General features: G+C 39.3%; 1 protein-coding gene across 2 annotated transcripts in view; it reads right to left on the bottom strand.

Annotated features, from left to right (window-relative positions):
• Positions 1-14,493, bottom strand: part of BRAF (B-Raf proto-oncogene, serine/threonine kinase) — a 56,072-nt gene extending 41,579 nt beyond the window's left edge. For both annotated transcript variants that reach the window (XM_034402759.3, XM_034402758.2), the window contains exons 1-2: positions 13,982-14,493; positions 2,869-2,970 (exon numbers count right to left, since the gene is read on the bottom strand). In XM_034402759.3, the coding sequence (XP_034258650.1) occupies positions 2,869-2,970; positions 13,982-14,122 (243 nt within the window). In that variant the 5' untranslated portion in view covers positions 14,123-14,493. The remainder of the gene's footprint in view (positions 1-2,868; positions 2,971-13,981) is intronic.
• Positions 14,494-17,879: the final 3,386 nt, after the last annotated feature.

Raw genomic sequence — 17,879 nt, 5'->3', positions numbered from 1 at the left:
TGCCACAAAGAAGCTGATGTCCCCATATGGACCAGACTACAATAACGAAATGAAATGTGTGGATACCTTGAGGGACAAGGGGAAGAGATGTTGCCTAGGAAACAGCCAGACAAGGGAGCCAGGAACCCTAGTGATTTAAGGGTCAGAGGAAGAAACTTAGGAAAAATCTGCCCTAATTAAGCAGGAGGTTCAAAATGGTGATTTGTACTTTTAGACTTGCAAGGTTCTGTTATGTAGCCTAGAATAAAGAAGAATTAACTCATCTAGACATGGTCCCTGTCTAGTTTATCTAGGAGGGACCTGGATCTAACAAGCAGTTGGCTTAGCTGACAGACTGAAAACCCCTGTCTATTTCCTTGAGAGTCACAGAATAAAACTTGCTCTAGATAACTACAAAAGACTTTGTTTTGGGCACTGTCCAGTCAGAGTCAAACTCTGAGTGAATCCGAGCAATTTTATCTGCCAAATAGCAAAAATATTCTTCACAATAACCCTGCATATGCTCTGCAATCTGTCTTTCTCAGCAGGGATTTGTTCTCCCTGAACTGGGTTGCTGTGCAGCTACCAGCAAAAACAATAAGGGCGAAGAAAAAACATTTTTCTGCCCTTATTGCCACAATGTAAGCCCTAATATAAGTTCTTACTCATGCTCAATCAGATTCACTCTTTGTCTTCATCCACTGGTACTCCAGGCATCTCTTCTTTCTCCTTTGAAGAAACTATGAATTTTGCTGAAAGGCAATGTCCACGTCAGCAATTTATTTTCAAAACCAGAAACAAAACCAGAGTCTGAAATACATTCTATCATGGTTTATCAGTTCAGATGATAGAGTTAACAAGCAAAAGGAGCATTACCACGTTAATTGAAAGAAAGAATGTACATTTTAGATAGTTAAACCATGATTTGGAGGACTGTCAGAAACACATCTAGCATTAACATCATGAACTTCAGAAAACTCTCAGCATCCATCAAGATTCTGAGACAAACCACCTTAATAGGTGCTGCTCACTGCTCTCACAAATGACCAGGATGCTCAAAATGTGCAGTGTGACCATGAAAGTGCTCCGGCCATGGCGAAGGACAAAATTAATATCCTCCATATTCCAATCAAGTTTCATCTGCCATGGAGCTACCTTTGTGAGTTGGAACTAAAATTACTGGGACAAGTTCATGGTTGCCACTCTCAAGCCAATCCAAACTCCGTATCTAAAGTATGGAGGCTGAAGTCCCCACAAAGCATGAAGTCACCTCAGCATCAGTCCAGGAAAGAAGTCTAAAAGCTTCTGAAGGACAATTGCTAGATAGCAGAGTGAACAGAATATGTGCAGAAGGCTAAGCCCTGGCTTAACATCATGCACAGACACTACATTTCCAGTTATTACCAGAATTGTGCTCTCATTCACTGCTAAAGCCTTCTGAATGTTCAGAGCAACACTTCTCCAGATTTTCTCCACTGTGGTGGAGACAGCATCCAGGAATAGGAATGGGTTGTACTCGTCTGTTCAGTTGATTGGACTGGATGCTGTCTCCACCCAACGAGAAGGAGCGTGTCAGGTAAGACCAACGCCCCTTCTCTCAGCCATACTTTCCTCTGTACAACATTGAATCAATATGGTTCTCCATTCCCATGCCTCTTGCACTTGTATCTCTTCACATTTGTATGCTCATCAGATCATAGTATGTGGACCAATTTTGCTTCTCTATTGAACCCATAAAACCCAACAATTCTCTGAGTTCCCAGTCATACATACCATATTTATGTATTACCTTCAATTTTAACAACTGCAATTTCAATTTATTAAAAAATCCTCCGTGCCTCTCACTTGGAGATTGCTTCCCCCTATTGTCACAGTCCAAGAATCAATTCTCACTCAGCGTTTTTACATTGGGTCCAGTTTGCTTTTGCTTCTGAACAGATCTTTTGGCCAACAGATTTGATGTTCTGTTTATGCTCTCTATGCACAACCTACAAATCAGCTTTGAGAGAACTTTGCAGGCACAAAGTTCTTCAGCTAGCATACCTCCACTGTTCTCACATACATCTCAGGTCACCCATATTTGCCGTGTCACTCACCTTTGTTTTTCTGCCTAGTTTCTACTTCTGTTACTGTTTTTCACAAGACTCTCCAGTCCATGGCCTCCATTCTCCAGCAGATGAGATAAAACGGCAGCTATTTAGCCACAAATGGCAGCTGCCACTTTATTTTATAGTTCCCAAAAGATACTGGCCAAAGGCAATTGTTATTTCTACTTCTGTTCCCTTGTCAATCTTTGCTGCTATGGAAGGACAACTCCATGTCAACACCAAGTCACATCACTCACCAGCTCCTTTTTTTTTTTACCATTTTAAAATTTTGTTCTTATTATCCTTTCCCCCCACCTATCAGTTTTATACCATTTAACTTTCTATCCTTCCTTCCGATTCCAACTCGTCTGATTCTTACTGCCTTCATCATCTGTCCTATATTTCCTTCATCGTTTATTCTATATACTCACTTCAACATTAAAATCCCTTGGTAGGACAGCTGGGTGCCATTTCACAAGAAGAATAAGCATGGGAAGTGGCCCAAAACCTGTAAATGCTCAGAATTCACTAGACAGTAAGAAAAAAATGGCCGCTGTGATAGTTGGCCTTGCAGATTTAGACTAACCCAATCCTGATTCATATTCGAATCTTTTCTTATATCCTTTCGAGTGTGGAAGTCTCTTGCTAAATCTTAAGACTGTTGTTAGACTGTCTCCACTTTATCATTCATGCATACCCACCTGCTTTAACAATATAAACCTACAAGTACTTTGAAATATTTTAATAAGCAGAAAACCTATGTAAAAATAGCAACAATAATGATTTCCAACTCAATACTTACTTCCAAATAGATCGAGGGTGGATTGTGTTCTCCTCCAAATTTGTCTAATAGAGCTTCTATATGTTCTTGGGTTAACTTAATCATCTGTTTGATATTCCACACCTAGAAAAAATGAGAAATATTTCAGCACTCTTAATAAAACATATTAAAAAGTTTTAAACTTAATATCTCAAATATATGCTGATGACCAATTCCTAATGTTGTTAGCTATGATGTGTGTGCACCAATGTATAGTCATTACATATATAATGCAACCTAAAACAACTGCTCAATTAGTTTCTATCTCATTGTGTAACACACAATGAAGCCAGCTGGGAGCAAAATCCAATGCCTGCTCATAAAAGTATATGATGCAAATGTGTGGCACAGATGATGAAGAGCATGAAGGGAGGGTCCTATTGGAGGGTTATAGGCTGCCATGAGAAGTAAAAACAAACAACAAACAAACAAAACCACCAGAAAGCAGCTATGGCCAATGATTTCCCTGCTGTTGCCAAGAAAACTATACAGGTAGTCCTCGACTTACAACCACAATTGAGCCCAAAATTTCCGTTACTAAACAAGACAGTTGTTAAATGAGTTTTGTCCCATTATACCACCTTTCTTGCCAAGTTGTTAAGTGAACCACTGCACTTATTAAGTTAATAACGTGGTTGTTAAGTGAACCTGGCTTCCCATTGACACTGAAGGTCAAAAAAGGTGATCACATGACTCCAGGACACAGCAACCCTCATAAATACATGCCAGTTGTCAGGCATCCTGATTTTGATATGTGACCACGGGGATGCTGCAATGACCTTACAGTGTGAAAAATATTTTTAAATCACTGCTTTCACTGCCATTGTAACTTTGAATGGTCACTAAATGAATGGTTGTAAGTTGAGGACTACCTGTACAGGTAGTAATCCTCAACTACCTCCATGTAATCATTGAGACTAGACTTGAGAATCCAAAGCATGGATAAATTTGTAACTGTGTTGCAAAGAAATTTCTATAAGAAACAATGTAAACCATCTTATTATGTCTACTTCTATTCTCTTGTCAGCATTGATATGATTATTACTTTGGTACTGCAAAGGGAGCTATTTCTAAAATACATGTAAAAACATAACAATTAGCCAAAAAACAACACCTAAGAATTTAAGTACTTGCTTCTGAAAAAAAAAATGACAGTACACTGAATGTTCATGCAATCACCAGAGACTTAGCCATCTGTCAAAATTGTGGAGAACAGAACTCTAGAACTATTTATTTATTGGAATAACATCTTATCCTTCAGTTCTGGTGAGCACTAAAGATGGTTAATAGTTATTTTAAAAGAAAACTGCAGATGAAAATTAATGAAAAAAATCATACTAAAATAAATTATTTTACCGATTAAAAAGCCTGGAGAAAGTACCAGCACTGATAATGTTATCTAATGGGTAATGAAACATCTGCAAGAAAACAACCAAGCTCAGAGAGCACCAAGGACCCCTCATTTCAACCCTGAGCTACAAATATTCTCTTTTATTAGTACTTTCCAATGTTTCAAATCCCTGAGAGTGGCCTTCAAACCTAACTCCTGATAGAATGCCTTCTCTAGTCTGAGTGCAATGCCTGAGGCTGCCCTTTCCTCCAATCAGGAAGACTGGTCACTGACAAACAACACATATCTTTCTGTACAGGAATTATTTCATTCATCTACCTTGGACTGGTTAGCAACATTAACTTAATATTAACTTGCCTACTATATACTCTACAACTATTCAACTTTTATATATTATTCATGACAACCTCACAGTTGCCACAGCTATCTCTTCCATGGCTCAGTGGTTAGAATACAGAACTGCAGGCTACTTCTGCTGCCTGACGGCTGCCTGCAACTTGACAACTGCACAGGGTGCCATCGATTAGACAGCGTCGACTGGCGACCCCCAGGGGGAGAGCCTTCTCTGTGGGAGCACCTGCCTTCTGGAACGGGCTGCCCCTGGAGATTCGTCGGATTCCCGATCTCCGTACCTTCCGCCGCACCCTTAAAACGCTATTATTCCATCAAGCAGGGCTGGCCTAAAATATTATTTTAATGGATTATTGTGTTTTAGATGATTGGCCAAACTATCTAATAATTTTAAAATTGTTTTTAACTTTTATATTGCTGGTTTTTATCTTGGCTGTACACCGCCCTGAGTCCCTTTGGGAGAAGGGCGGTATAAAAATTTGATAAATAAATAAATAAATAAATAAATAAATAAATAAATAAATAAATAAATCTCACCAGGCTCGAGGTTGAGTCAGTCTTCCATTCTTCCGAGGTCGGTAAAATGAAGACCCAGATTGTTGGGGGGCAATAGGCTGACTCTGTAAACCGCTTAGAGAGGGCTGTAACGCACTCTGAAGCAGTATATAAGTCTAATTGCTATTGCTATTTCAAGTCTGGGGATTAAGAAGTCTGAGAATTAAAAAGTACTTCCACACTAAGAACCATGTTTTTCAGGAGGAGTATAAGTCATCCTTGATCTTCGAGTTCAGTTTTCTATTTGTCAACCTCCATCTCATTCAGATTTAACTTAATTTTGTCCTCTCTTTTCCAATGCATTATTGAGCTAAGGCAACTTTCAAGGGGACAAATAGCTTCCTTGGAACTGAATGGGAAACCCAATAGAGCTGCTGTTATTAACATACTGATGGCACTGTGTATCAAACTACTCCAACAGCTTCATATAGATGTTAAAGCGCCTGGGATAAGATGGGAGCCTTTAGGAGACCATACATCAATATACTAGGGGTCAATTAATATCTCCTATTCTGGGGACATGGCCCAACAAAAAGGACCAGAAGAATGGTAAAATTCCAGCCCATAGAATTTAGGGAAGAGAGACCCGGGAATGAAGCCAGATCTTTGTGGTATATGAAAGTTCAATGATTTTACCATTGTTTAAATTATGTTTTATCAGCAACTGGCCTTTAAAAAATAAGGTTGGAAAGAGTCATGTTATTATTATCTTAACTTCTTTCTTAGATGGCATCTGAGAGGAAAGAAGATGAGCCACAAAAATACTTAAATCTGTTTTAAGGAGAATTATATTTATTCATTCTGTGAATATTATTTGCTCATCTTTTCAAATCACAATTTCAGAGCTAGGTTGTCATACTTCATATCATCACAATTATACCTTAACTTAATGGTGAAAATGAAGGGTTACTGAAGTATGGCTGTAAGCTAAAGCAAATGTGGGAGAGCCTATAGATTTCCAGAATTTGCAGAAGTCCAGCTCCTAGTTTTGTCTATCTATCAGTCAGATAACGGACTGATTCGATTATCAGTCACAAGCATTATAAATTTTAAATGTTGCATATTGAGGCATTTTAATATAGCCATAAAATAAAATGCAGGGGGACTTTCCAAAGAGTGTTTAAAAGTAAACACTCACTTTTTATCTCAGTAACTAGCACTGTTCACTTCTACTGCAAGGACATGCCATTGACACTCTTACCATAATAACTTAGAAAGTCATTATTTCAACATCTATACTACATTAAACATCAATGTGGGCATCTAGAAATTGAAACAGCTGTTGCAGGAAGAAAAATACTTGAATCCTTAATTAAGCAAGCGTGGACTACATAACTTGTTTGTTTTGATTCACATGTTTTTATTACTCTTTCTATATGCTAGGCCAGTGATGGCGAACATTTTAGGGACCGAGTGCCCAAACTGCAATCCAAAACTCACTTATTTATCGCAAAGATCAAACACGGCAACTTAACCTGATTAATAACGTTTTACTAGAAGCAGCAACCTTGCACTCTCCCCTCTCTACTAGCCCCCTTCTTTGCAGTGGGAGCGGAGAGGGAGAAGGGGTTCCTGCATGCTGCCATTTTTGTGTGGCACTCTCCCCTCAATGCTCGCGGCCATTGCTGCCCTCTTCTCCCTCTCCATTCCCGCTGCTGGGTGATCCCGTGTGAAGAAGGGAACAGCAGCATTAGCACACAAAAATGGCAGCACACAGGAACGCCCCCCCCCCTTCTCCCTCTCCATTCCCACTGCTGAGTGATCCCGTGTGAAGAAGGGGGCTAGCAGAGAGGGGAGAATGTGAGGTGCTCAGCTTCACAGCGGGCTTGGAAAGGGCAATGTGAGCTGTGATGCCGCCTGCGTCAAGCTAGACTGGGGAGGAAGAATGTGAGTGAGCCAGTGGTACTTCCTTCCAGCCTTCGCCCAAAGCCGTGCGCTGCACCAGGCGGCTGAAGTAGGAATTTTTGCCTCCCCTCGGACCCACACGTACCTTGGCAATGGGACTGTTTCTCTCCACCCACTTTTCTGTTTTGTTGGATGGTGCAGGGGGATGAACCTAACTTTGCTGTCCATTTCAGCTAGGAAATCTCAAAGCCGAGAATGAACATTTGTGTTGAAGCTAGCCCGAGTGGCTAGATTGCCCCAACTGAAAACTCCGTCTCTTGAGGACCTTGGCTGAACTTTTGCACACCATTCATTGAGGTGGAGGGTGGGGTGGAGCTTACAGGTGGCCAAGCTAAGTGCCTGAAGAAGCTCAGCTGGCTGATGGGGAGGCGGGGCATCCCAACACCGGCAGCTCTGCAGGAAAAGAAACTGCTTTTTTTGACGAGCTGACGAAGGGTCACATTGTGGCTCTGCATCGTAATGGGCTTCAGGAGAAGATGGGATCCCGTATCCCCCATTGTGAAGTGTGTGAGTGAAAAAGTTCTTTTTCTTTCACAAGAAGTTGGAATTGATTGAGTGAAACGCAATGGAAAAACATGACTGGAGCTGGGCTGGGACTACTGCGCGTGTGCCAACAGAAAGTGCTCTGTGTGCCATGTCTGGCATACGTGCCATAGGTTCACCATCACGGTGCTAGGCGATTAGGGAAGCAAAGAAACCTTTAAAACAGAGACATCAATAAATTTGTGGCCAGCAATTTTATCAAAACCTCAATAACTATTTTGTTCAGTGCAATTCATTCTGTTAGCAGTCTCAAATATGTTTATAAGTATACATAAATATAATTTTGTTTGAATTTTGCTGTAACCTCATTTACATTGCAAGGTATTTAGAGAAATCCAGAAAAAATGCTTTTTATGAAAGGCACAAATATATATTCAGTAATGATTCATAATTTACTCCAGGAATAATATTTGAGCATGAAGGGTTACGGTAATTGGAAGCAGAACAATAAAGTATTAAAAATGGAAATTGGTTACCTCTACTATATATCAACTTACAATAAACTTCTTAGGTATCTTAAAGATTCAAAATTTTAGTGATCCATGCCAATTCTGTTGCAAGAAACAAAAACAGTATACCTCTTAGGACCTATATGACAGATATCTTTAAAACTAAACCTTTTCTGAAAAGAACAAGAAACTCATATTTGAAACAAAATTCACTATGAAATTTGCTATGAAATAATGTGCAGAGCTAATTGCATAATGAGGAAATGATGACAATCTGTACTGGGATAAGGATCTTATCATTTTCAAAACAAAGAACCACTTAACTACAACATATAGAATTAGGATTTTCTCAAGAAAACTTTCCAGCATCCATAACATTGTATTTTTAAACCTGTTCTCCTTGAGATTGAGACAAACATCAGTATTTTATATTCATTACCCTTATGTACTATGTTTAGATTCAAAAATTAACCAGATAAAGATTCCTCAGCATTCTGCCACATAACTATTCCACTATTTTCTACATTTCCATTATCTTTGTAGAATGTGTGTGTGAGACCATGCCAAATATTCTTTCATTTTACTAACGTAAGTAAAGAGTTAACTGAACACTTCCTAATATGGAAATTGGGGCATAGTGCTAGGAGAAAAGGAGAGGTGTGAAAAAACAAGCAGTTGACATTTAGGGGAAAAAAAGGAAAGGAAAGGGGAAAGGAAAAAGGGAAAAGGGAAAAAGGAATGGAAAAAAGACCAAGACATCAATGGCCTTTGTGAAAAGATAAACTAACTTTCTTGTTTCCACATCTCTAAATTTCTATCTCATATTATTTGTTCAAAGGTTATTATTAAAATTTTAACTGTTTATAAATAGTTGTTAAATAAATGAGCAACACTATATAACGCTCCACTCCCCTGCATACAACACTATAAGGAGGTGGGGTGTGTGGGGACATGACGACACAAAATTGTAAAAGAACAGACTTCCATCATTTGAGGATGGTGGCAATAATATTTAAAGTTATATTTATCCTCAAAATAAACTTGAAAGAAATAATGTCAAAATAAGCAGAGTCTCAAAACAGCTGGAAAAAAAACGTAAGTTGGACTAAGGGCTTACAGCCATTGCTGCTATTTAATCATTGAGAAACACCTCTCCCCAAACAAGTGTAATATTTTCAATATTGAATCAGTAGTTGTTATATTTTTATACAAGTTACCATTTATAGGAAGGGTATACAAGGCCCGATAACAAGGTAGCCACAATTTTTTTACTACATTCAAAGTCTGATACAAATATAGTTTACTGTATTATTAATTGACTGTTACAGCTCCTCATCTAAAACACTCATTTTATTAAATAATCTGAATGAGATAAAAAGAATTTATATTTATACACATTTGGTTCTAATTATTGTTCAGAATAAGAATAGTTGCAGGCATTGGGTTTGTCTAGTCTAGTGAAAAGAAGGATTAGGGGTGAAAGAGCAGTGTTTCAATATTTCAGGGGCTGTCACAAAGAAGAGGGGGTCAACCTATCTTCCAAAGCACCATAAGGCAAGACAAGGAGCAATGGATGGAAACTAATCAAGGAGAGAAGCAACCTAGAACTAAGGAGAAATTTCCTAACACTGAGAACAATTAACCAGTGGAACAGCTTGCCTCCAGAAGTTGTGGACGCTCCATCACTGGAGGCTTTTAAGAAGAGGCTGGATAGCCACATGTCCAGTATGGTATAAGATCTCCTGTTAGAGCAGGAGGCAGACTAGAAGACCTCCAAGGTCCCTTCCAACTCTGTTATTCTGTTCTCCAAAAACTTATTTGAATCCTGGACAAAATTCAGTTATTTAGAGAGTAAGATAAATTGAATTGCCAAGAAACAGCTGTTTACTTTTAATAGCATGATGGACTAGCTCTATCCATTATAGTTGCATAAACAGATACACTGTAACAATAAATTAGTTTTTTTCCTCAATTATTGCAATAATTTGGGGGGAGGGGAATGTACTTTCCATCATGTGCATGGCAGGTTTATTCTGAAATAGTAACTTTATACTTATTCCTTGAATAATCCTAGAGTATCAAGATGAGTTGGCAAGCTTTCAATTACCAACCCAGTTTAGACATTCTTCAGGTGGTGTCAACTAGAAGAAATTCATTCTAAGACATAGGTTATTGAATGCTCTTGGTCTTCAACAACTGCCTGGCTGAGCTCAATCCATTTCCAGCTGTATTCTGTTTAATAAAGGCTTCCCAGAGACCATCGTGGATACATAATTCACAACTATCAAGCTAAATGAAAGCCATCAACAGAAGCATCCTGGAAACTTGATAAGCCTCCTGGTTTTGCTGACAAATCAGGGCTATATAAGTAAGTGGATTATCAAACACCAGGCAGACAACATTCCATCAGTGGTACATCCAGACAGATTAATCCTTAGTTACACAGACTAGTTATAGAATCCACATGCAAACATTCTTTAGGCTCCAATCAAGATGTCTTCTTCAAATCATGTATTGCAAGTTGTTCACTGATAATCAACATATTGATTAAGCCAAAAAACAGACATATAACATCACTAAACTTAACTAAAAATCAAAATTATCTGGAATCACATGCATTTACTACCCAAATAATCCACCCACAGCTTCAAAACAAAAGATTAGCTGAACTTTCTTGAAAGGCAGAATAACCCTGATAATAGGGGTCATATGGAAATATTTATGGATAATTATAATTGTTTTACCAAAAGAAGCCCTACACTAGTCAATAGATTTTATCTCTAAAAACAACATGAATCAATAGTTTTCCTGAGCCACCTAACTGTGAAATCATATACCTGTTAGTTTAGCATCAAAGAACAAATAAACTAGACACATGGAGAATTCTTGCTTAGGGGAATCAGCATGGAATCTGCAAAACTAAATTATTGCCTCACCAATTTCTAAAATTTTTTGAGAATGAATATGATTTTGCACAGATGCAGACAAACCTGTCAACATAGTGCACTTGGAATTTCAGAGACTTTGCAGAAGTTCCTCATCAAAGGCTGTTAAATAAACTTGGCACTCTGGATGTAAGATGATTTGTTATTTTATGAATTTCTAATTGGATAAAACAAAGCCAAGGGGCAGGAAAAAATAGGCATTTTTTTTCAAATGAGGGAATTAAGAAAGGGAATTTATCAAGAATCTATGCTGAGGCAAATGCTTTTTAGTAGCAGATAATTTTGACTGATGAAAAAGGGGTTAGTTTATATATATTAAATTATTCAGGATTATTCAAGTTAATTATTAGTAACCAAAATAATCATCAGAAGCTCCAGAAGGATTTCTCTAGACTCAGAAAATGATCAATCAAACAGTAAACGTGATTCAATTTATCTGTGTAGAATGGTACACATAGGGGCAAAAGCCAAATTCATGTTTCTTGTTCTAAAAAACAGGAAAAAGATCTTGATGTAATGTTGGATATCTCAATGAAGATGCTGATCAATTTGCAGCAGCGGTAAGAAGGCAAATTCCATATGGAAGAGTTCATCAGGAAAGGAATTGAAAACAAAACTATCAACAATATAGTGCAAATATACAGAATGGTGGAATAGCTTAAAAAAACATAACAAAGTGGAAAAAATGCAGAAGAGGGTAATGAAAATCATCAAGGAACAAAAGCATCTTCCTTACAAGAAAATCGAGATCGTATAGAACTTCAGTTTAGAGAGAAGATAACTGAGGGAAGACGTGATTAGTTTATTAGATTTGTGGGCCATTCATCTTCTCTAGAGACATGGTTGAATTGCATAAAATCATACATGATATGGATGGACAGAAAATTTTTCTTCCTCTTTTAAAACATTTAGAAGCAAGGATTAGCCAATGAAACTGAAAGGAAGATATTTTGAACAGAAAAATTACTCTCCACAGTGCATAATTAACCTGTGTTTATAACCATTCATCAGATGACTTTAAAAATAGTTTGGATAAATTCAAGGAGGACAGGCCTACTGAGAGCTATTAGCCTTGAAGATTTAATGGGACCACTGGGCTGGGGCACCATGGATCTAAATATTACTTTGCAGAAGAGAGATATGTCTGCTATTGTCTAGTACCTCAGAGGCTAGTAAGCTTCTGTGAGAAAATGCTGGATGAATATTATCTTTAGCATATTACAGTAGAGTTATTATTTTGTTATTAAATTGTTACTAAAAATATCAACCATACAAAACAACCTGGAGTAATTCTTACGGAACTGTAAATGTAAAAATATTGTACTGCTTTATTATACCTTTAACTTCAATTGCTATTATTCCTATGGAAATGAAATGATTAGTACAATAATTGTGGATAGATATTCATTAAAAAAAAACTATTTAAACTTAATCTCTTTCCAACCACACTCTGCATATAATTTAAAAGCTACGTTGGCTTTCTCCAGAGACACTTCATAGCACAATACAAAAATAACTGATGCATCTTTGAACGATGAAATTCATACTAAGTAGTTATGCAAAAAGTAAATTGAACCTAAAAATAATTCAGCAAATCACACTTGCATGTATTTATAAAACTATTCCCCTTTATTCCTGCCCCACAGTATGTCATTTTAGAGCTAGGTAGTTAGTACTTAGTTAGTAAAAATATTCAGATGAATAAAATATTAATCAACCTTTGCTTTAAAAGGAGCAATACAGATTTTTTTCGGGTACTAAGAATAATCTGCTGCATCTTTTGCCAACAAAAAACCAAATGCCAAGAGACTTGTCCCATTTGTGCAAAGGTCCTGTCAAGAGGGCACGTGAGTATGCTTGTTTGTGAAAAAAAATCACGCAATCCACTAGTTACTTTTAATGTCTCTCTCTGAGTTAGGAAGGTAGCAATTCAACCTTTTTAAAAAATTCTGTAAATTGTTGAAAGACAGCCCCTCCCCTGCCTGTTTATCTGAGACAGCTATGGCACAGACAGGTATCTCTTCTCTCCTTGCACTTCCTGCCCTCCTGGGGTAATGCATTAGGGTCAAAAGAAGTCATTATGGCACTTGTGGGGAAAAGGGGTGAAGAACTGATAGGATAATGTTATTGACAGCCTTCCTGCAGTTACATCTATCCTTGGCAGACAATTGCTACTAAGAATCACGGCAGAGGGAAGAAAAAGACTTAAAGAGAAGAGAAATCCAGAGCATTCTACCGTGTAGCAAAATAAACAATTCAGCAATATTTTACTTGGCCTGGCGATTTCGATGGGAAGTCCCCGCATTAAAACTTTTTTTTTTGAGGGTTTCACGACTGTTATTCTCGCAAGCAGGTTTTTTTCCCCCAAGGTTACCAAGGGGCTATGGAAGCTGCGTCTGTAGCAACAGTTCAGCGGGGGCAGCACTTAAACCGCAGCCTTTCCCACAACTTGATGCCCTCCTGTGAAAACTGGACGACCAGCTTCCACACATCCCTGTCATCCTGCAGGCAGCTTTAATGGAAACTGCAGTGCAATAAAAACGGGAAGGTCGGGAAAAGCTGGTATTCGCAGGAGACGGTTTTCCCCGGCGACGGAGGTTCCGTAAATCAGGAGGGAAGCTTTTTTTTTTTTTTTTTAAACCTCCGGCCAAGTGGGCAGTTTATATGATATCGAACCCTCCCTCAACCCCCCCCCCGCTCCCGCCTAAGCATCTCCGGCTGCCTTTAACGTCTTGCTTTTGGCCCCATCGCCTCGCAGAGCCGTCCGGGGCTTCGGACAAACATCCTTCCCCGGGTTATAAACTCGACTCGTTACGCGCTGCAGGCAGCCGCGGTTAAAAGCAGAGCCGGGCTTCCACTCCCCGCGACTCTCCACGCAGAGAGAGAGAGAGAGAGAGAGAAAGCGGCGCGTTGAGATGCCAAGCCCGGCCTTGCCTTGCCTCGCCTCCTCTCGCCGCCCCCCCCGCCCGCCCGCCTCACAGTACGGCAGCCCTCACCTCCTCCGGGATGGCAGAGTCGCCTCCGGCGCTGCCGCTACCCCCGGCGTAGGAGGGCCCGGGCGGAGGCGGCTCGGGTTCCATGTCCCCGTTGAAAAGCGATGCCCCCTCAGCGCTGCCGCTGCTGCTCAGCGCCGCCATCTTGGATCGAAGCGCTGAGGGAGAGGAGGAGGAGGAGGAGGGGGCCAAGAGGGGGGACGGGGACGGGGAGGAGGAGGAGGAGGAGGAGAGAGAAGGGGAGGCCCGGCCGTGTCGCTCCTCTCGACCCGGCCGCCCCCAGATGCGACCCGTAGCGGAAGGAAAGTGTCGGGGTCGGGGAGGGTGGAACGAGTGGAAGGGGGGGGGCAGAAGGACCGGGCAAAAGAAGCTCAACTGAGACACCCAAATCCTCCAGACAGGGAGGTAGCAGCAGCAGCAGCAGCAGCGCCAACGTCACACCATGAGCGTGACGTCACCCAGAATCGCCGCGGCGCGCGTGCGCATGCCCAGCGGAACGTCACCGGGAAAGACCCTGACATCACGACGCGCCCCCCTCTTCTCTACGTCATCAAGGGAAACCTTTAGATGCGAGGAATGGCTTCGCCACGCCCCTACGCCCCCCCCTCTTCTATCAGGGCACGTTTGTTGGGATAGGTGGCTTTCCCCCCCCACTCACTTCTTCCTTGAGCTCCGATCGGCTGAATTACGCCGTTTAAAAGCAAGCTGTGGTAGAACTACCAGATCTGGATTGTAGATTGTGGACTTTGGGCGACCCCCGGATGGCAGCAAGAGTTTTGAGTACCTCTTTGCTGCCATCTAGCGATCGTCCGAATCTTTGCAGCCTCGATCTAATAGCACCAGGTATTGCTTAAGTGAGGAAACGCTGCCTTAACTAATGTTTAACAAGTTAAAGCGAAGAAAACGAGCATTCTCCCCAAAGTAAAATTGAAATAACTGTTGTTCTGAAACATGGCAATCAAATCTCCCACGCTCTGAAATGTGAATAAGATTAGTGAAAAATCTTGAGTTTTCTTATATATTGCCTCAACAGCCTCCTAGCTAGTCTCCATGATTTGAAGAACTGATTTTCAGCTATGTGGAAATAAAACATTTTAGATTGACTTCTGACATTTGTGTCCTATTCTTATGAAGACTACAGTAATAGTTTATGTTTAAAACAACATTGCAGTAAAATGTGAGAAAATAATTTAGTCACCTGGTTCATAACTGTCTTATTTCTCTACTTGATTATTCTACACATCACTATAAACTATTCCCTAGGTCAGGGGTGTCAAACTCATGTCGCCATGGCAGTGTCACGTGATGTACTGGGACTTTCCCCTCCTTCACTAAACTGGGAGCATCGGCGTTGGGAGCAGGTGACACATCCGGCCCGTGACAGCCCTGCCCTAGATGAATTGTTTATTTGAAAAATACTATGTTTGAGATCATACTTTACATTGCTAAGAAAGTACGGTATGCACGCATGCATGCATGTACTGTATGTATTATTAGCACTTTGCAGGGCCTACAGGCTACTCAAGATATATATTAAGTAAAACAATACAATAAAAACTATGCATAAGAATATTCAAATATTATTTGGAGATTATACAGAACCTGGATAATCAAATTAATGAATTCTGTTGAGTTAAAAAAAACAACACCCAACCCCTTCCTCAGAAACAAACTCTCAGTATTTCCCAAAGATCTGGTTGAATAACCATTGACAGCATTTGGCCCTGTGTGGTACTCCACAAGGAGTTGCCTAAAGTTCAGTCTCTTCATCATCATAACCACTACCTTGATCAGCAACCTCCCCCCATCCCCATCCCCCCCTTTCAAGACAGCACTCTTTATTCTGTACCTTTAAATGTTTTAATAAAACAATATGTTAAAACATACATTGCAACCTAATGATGCAAACTTGAGTCTTTCGTACTCATATCTGGACAAAACTATCCCAATCAGAGCTTTGCATTGTGATGATATGACATGTATGGTGTTACTTTCCCTCTCTTGCTGATGCATAGAAATGGATGGAGATTTGTAAGCAAATGAGGATGTAGGTTTAATTATAAATGTGTGCAAAAGTAGATGCTATGGCTGGGGAATTGTTACCAATCTTTAGGTTGTGCACCAGTTGTATCTCTACCTATAGCAAGAGACCCTAGTGCAGTAACTCATACATTATTGCTCTTGTACTCATATGAACCACTTCAGTGTGCTAAATATGAGGCTGCCTTTGAAGACTTAAAGCTGCCATTTGTACAAAATATAACATGAATATTGACAGGTGAAAGCCATTACATGCTACATAACACTTGTGCTAAGAGCTGGTCTTAATGCCCTATATTGTATGCCTTAAGATATTTAAGGGCTGTATTTTCCAGTGAAAATACCATCCTTAATCCAGATGGCAAAGTTTAGGATACTTTATTCTGTCAAGTGAGATGCATGGAGGGTCAGGAATCTCCCCGAGCCCTTTCATAGGCATTTGGGATCTAATAACTTGTATTGTTGTATAGTTGCTTTTGTATTATATTGTGTAATATTTTATTATCCTGCTTAGCTGTTTCATTGTGTTGATTTTGAGTAAACTGCAACATGTTGGTTGAAAATAAGCACAAGATAAATAAACAAGTAACTTTTGGCTCTATTCAGATACATATTTCTATGAAAAAGCAGGCTGACCAACCAGCATTGAAAGGATAGCCTGAAAGATACACATTTATAGAAATACCCTTGTATATATGGATTTTCTGTACCAGACTTATTTTTTTGCATTGATATATCTAATTAATGTGCTGTCTTAGAACTATGCTTTTTACTATTTAAAGGAATATTTAGGAATCTTTTAGGAAGAACTCTATGGTTTAGTTCATGCATTTTCGTACCATATTGTGATTTGTTTGGTTGTGAATGAACGAAACCAATTGTAGCTTAGATAGACTATGTCAAAGGCTGGGTGAACACACTGCATAGTGTTTTGCATGAATATAAATCAGAAAGGGGAAATTTATGACTTTCCAGATAATAGCAGACTGCAACTCCCATAATCTTTTATTTTTGGACATGATGAAGAGTTCAGCAGAGCTTCTATTCCCCAATGCATATCACAGAATTCCATGATTAAAAAAACCCTCCATGGTTTTTTTTTCTAGTCAACACTTTTACCTTCCCTCCTGACCAGAGAAAAAGTGGGCTGGAAAAAATGTTTGAAAAATGCTGAATATCAGATTTGTCCTCTTTTAGCATTGTAAGAAATTTGGGAGTTCTCTGACTCATAAGAGTTGGCATATTCTTTTATGACTCTTTCTTGGTTTTTATGTATGTTAAAAGAACCCTCGGGAAAAACATAGCAATAAAATATGTATATGTGATGTCAAATTATATTCCAACAATACGGAAGTTAATATTTTATGATGAACTGTGGCTCTATCAACCCTGGGGTTAGGAAAACAAAATTATCCTGCATTGGTAGAATGAAATCTGCACTCCAGACGTTAAACAAAGAGCTCAATAAATTCACATCAAGTTTTGAAATGTCTTTAGATAGTAATGTCTTTAGAAAATGAAGTAATACCTTCAATGTGGTCTAGAATTAATACTATTAAAGAGCTGAACTAGTTGAAAATTACACAGATCTTGTTTTGAAGTTTCAATTTATTTTAATCATAAACGATGTATCACTTTTTCTAACTGTATCACAACTGTTGCACTATTTTTAAAACTTTATTGCATTTGATTAACAAATGTTTTTTTAGGACATCTACCCATGATGCAAATACTAGCTTTATATGGATAAAGCCGGCTTTATATGGGTAAAGCCAACTGTAGCCAACTGTATGGGAGGGTAAGTTGGCTCCCATTGATAACTTACCCTCCGAACTGACCAGAGAAAAAAATACGTTGGAAA

The sequence above is a fragment of the Pantherophis guttatus genome, chromosome 7 (genome assembly GCF_059756535.1).
Source record: "Pantherophis guttatus breed Tessera chromosome 7, ASM5975653v1, whole genome shotgun sequence".
Taxonomy (NCBI): domain Eukaryota; kingdom Metazoa; phylum Chordata; class Lepidosauria; order Squamata; family Colubridae; genus Pantherophis; species Pantherophis guttatus.
This window is presented reverse-complemented; position numbering and strand designations above follow the sequence as displayed.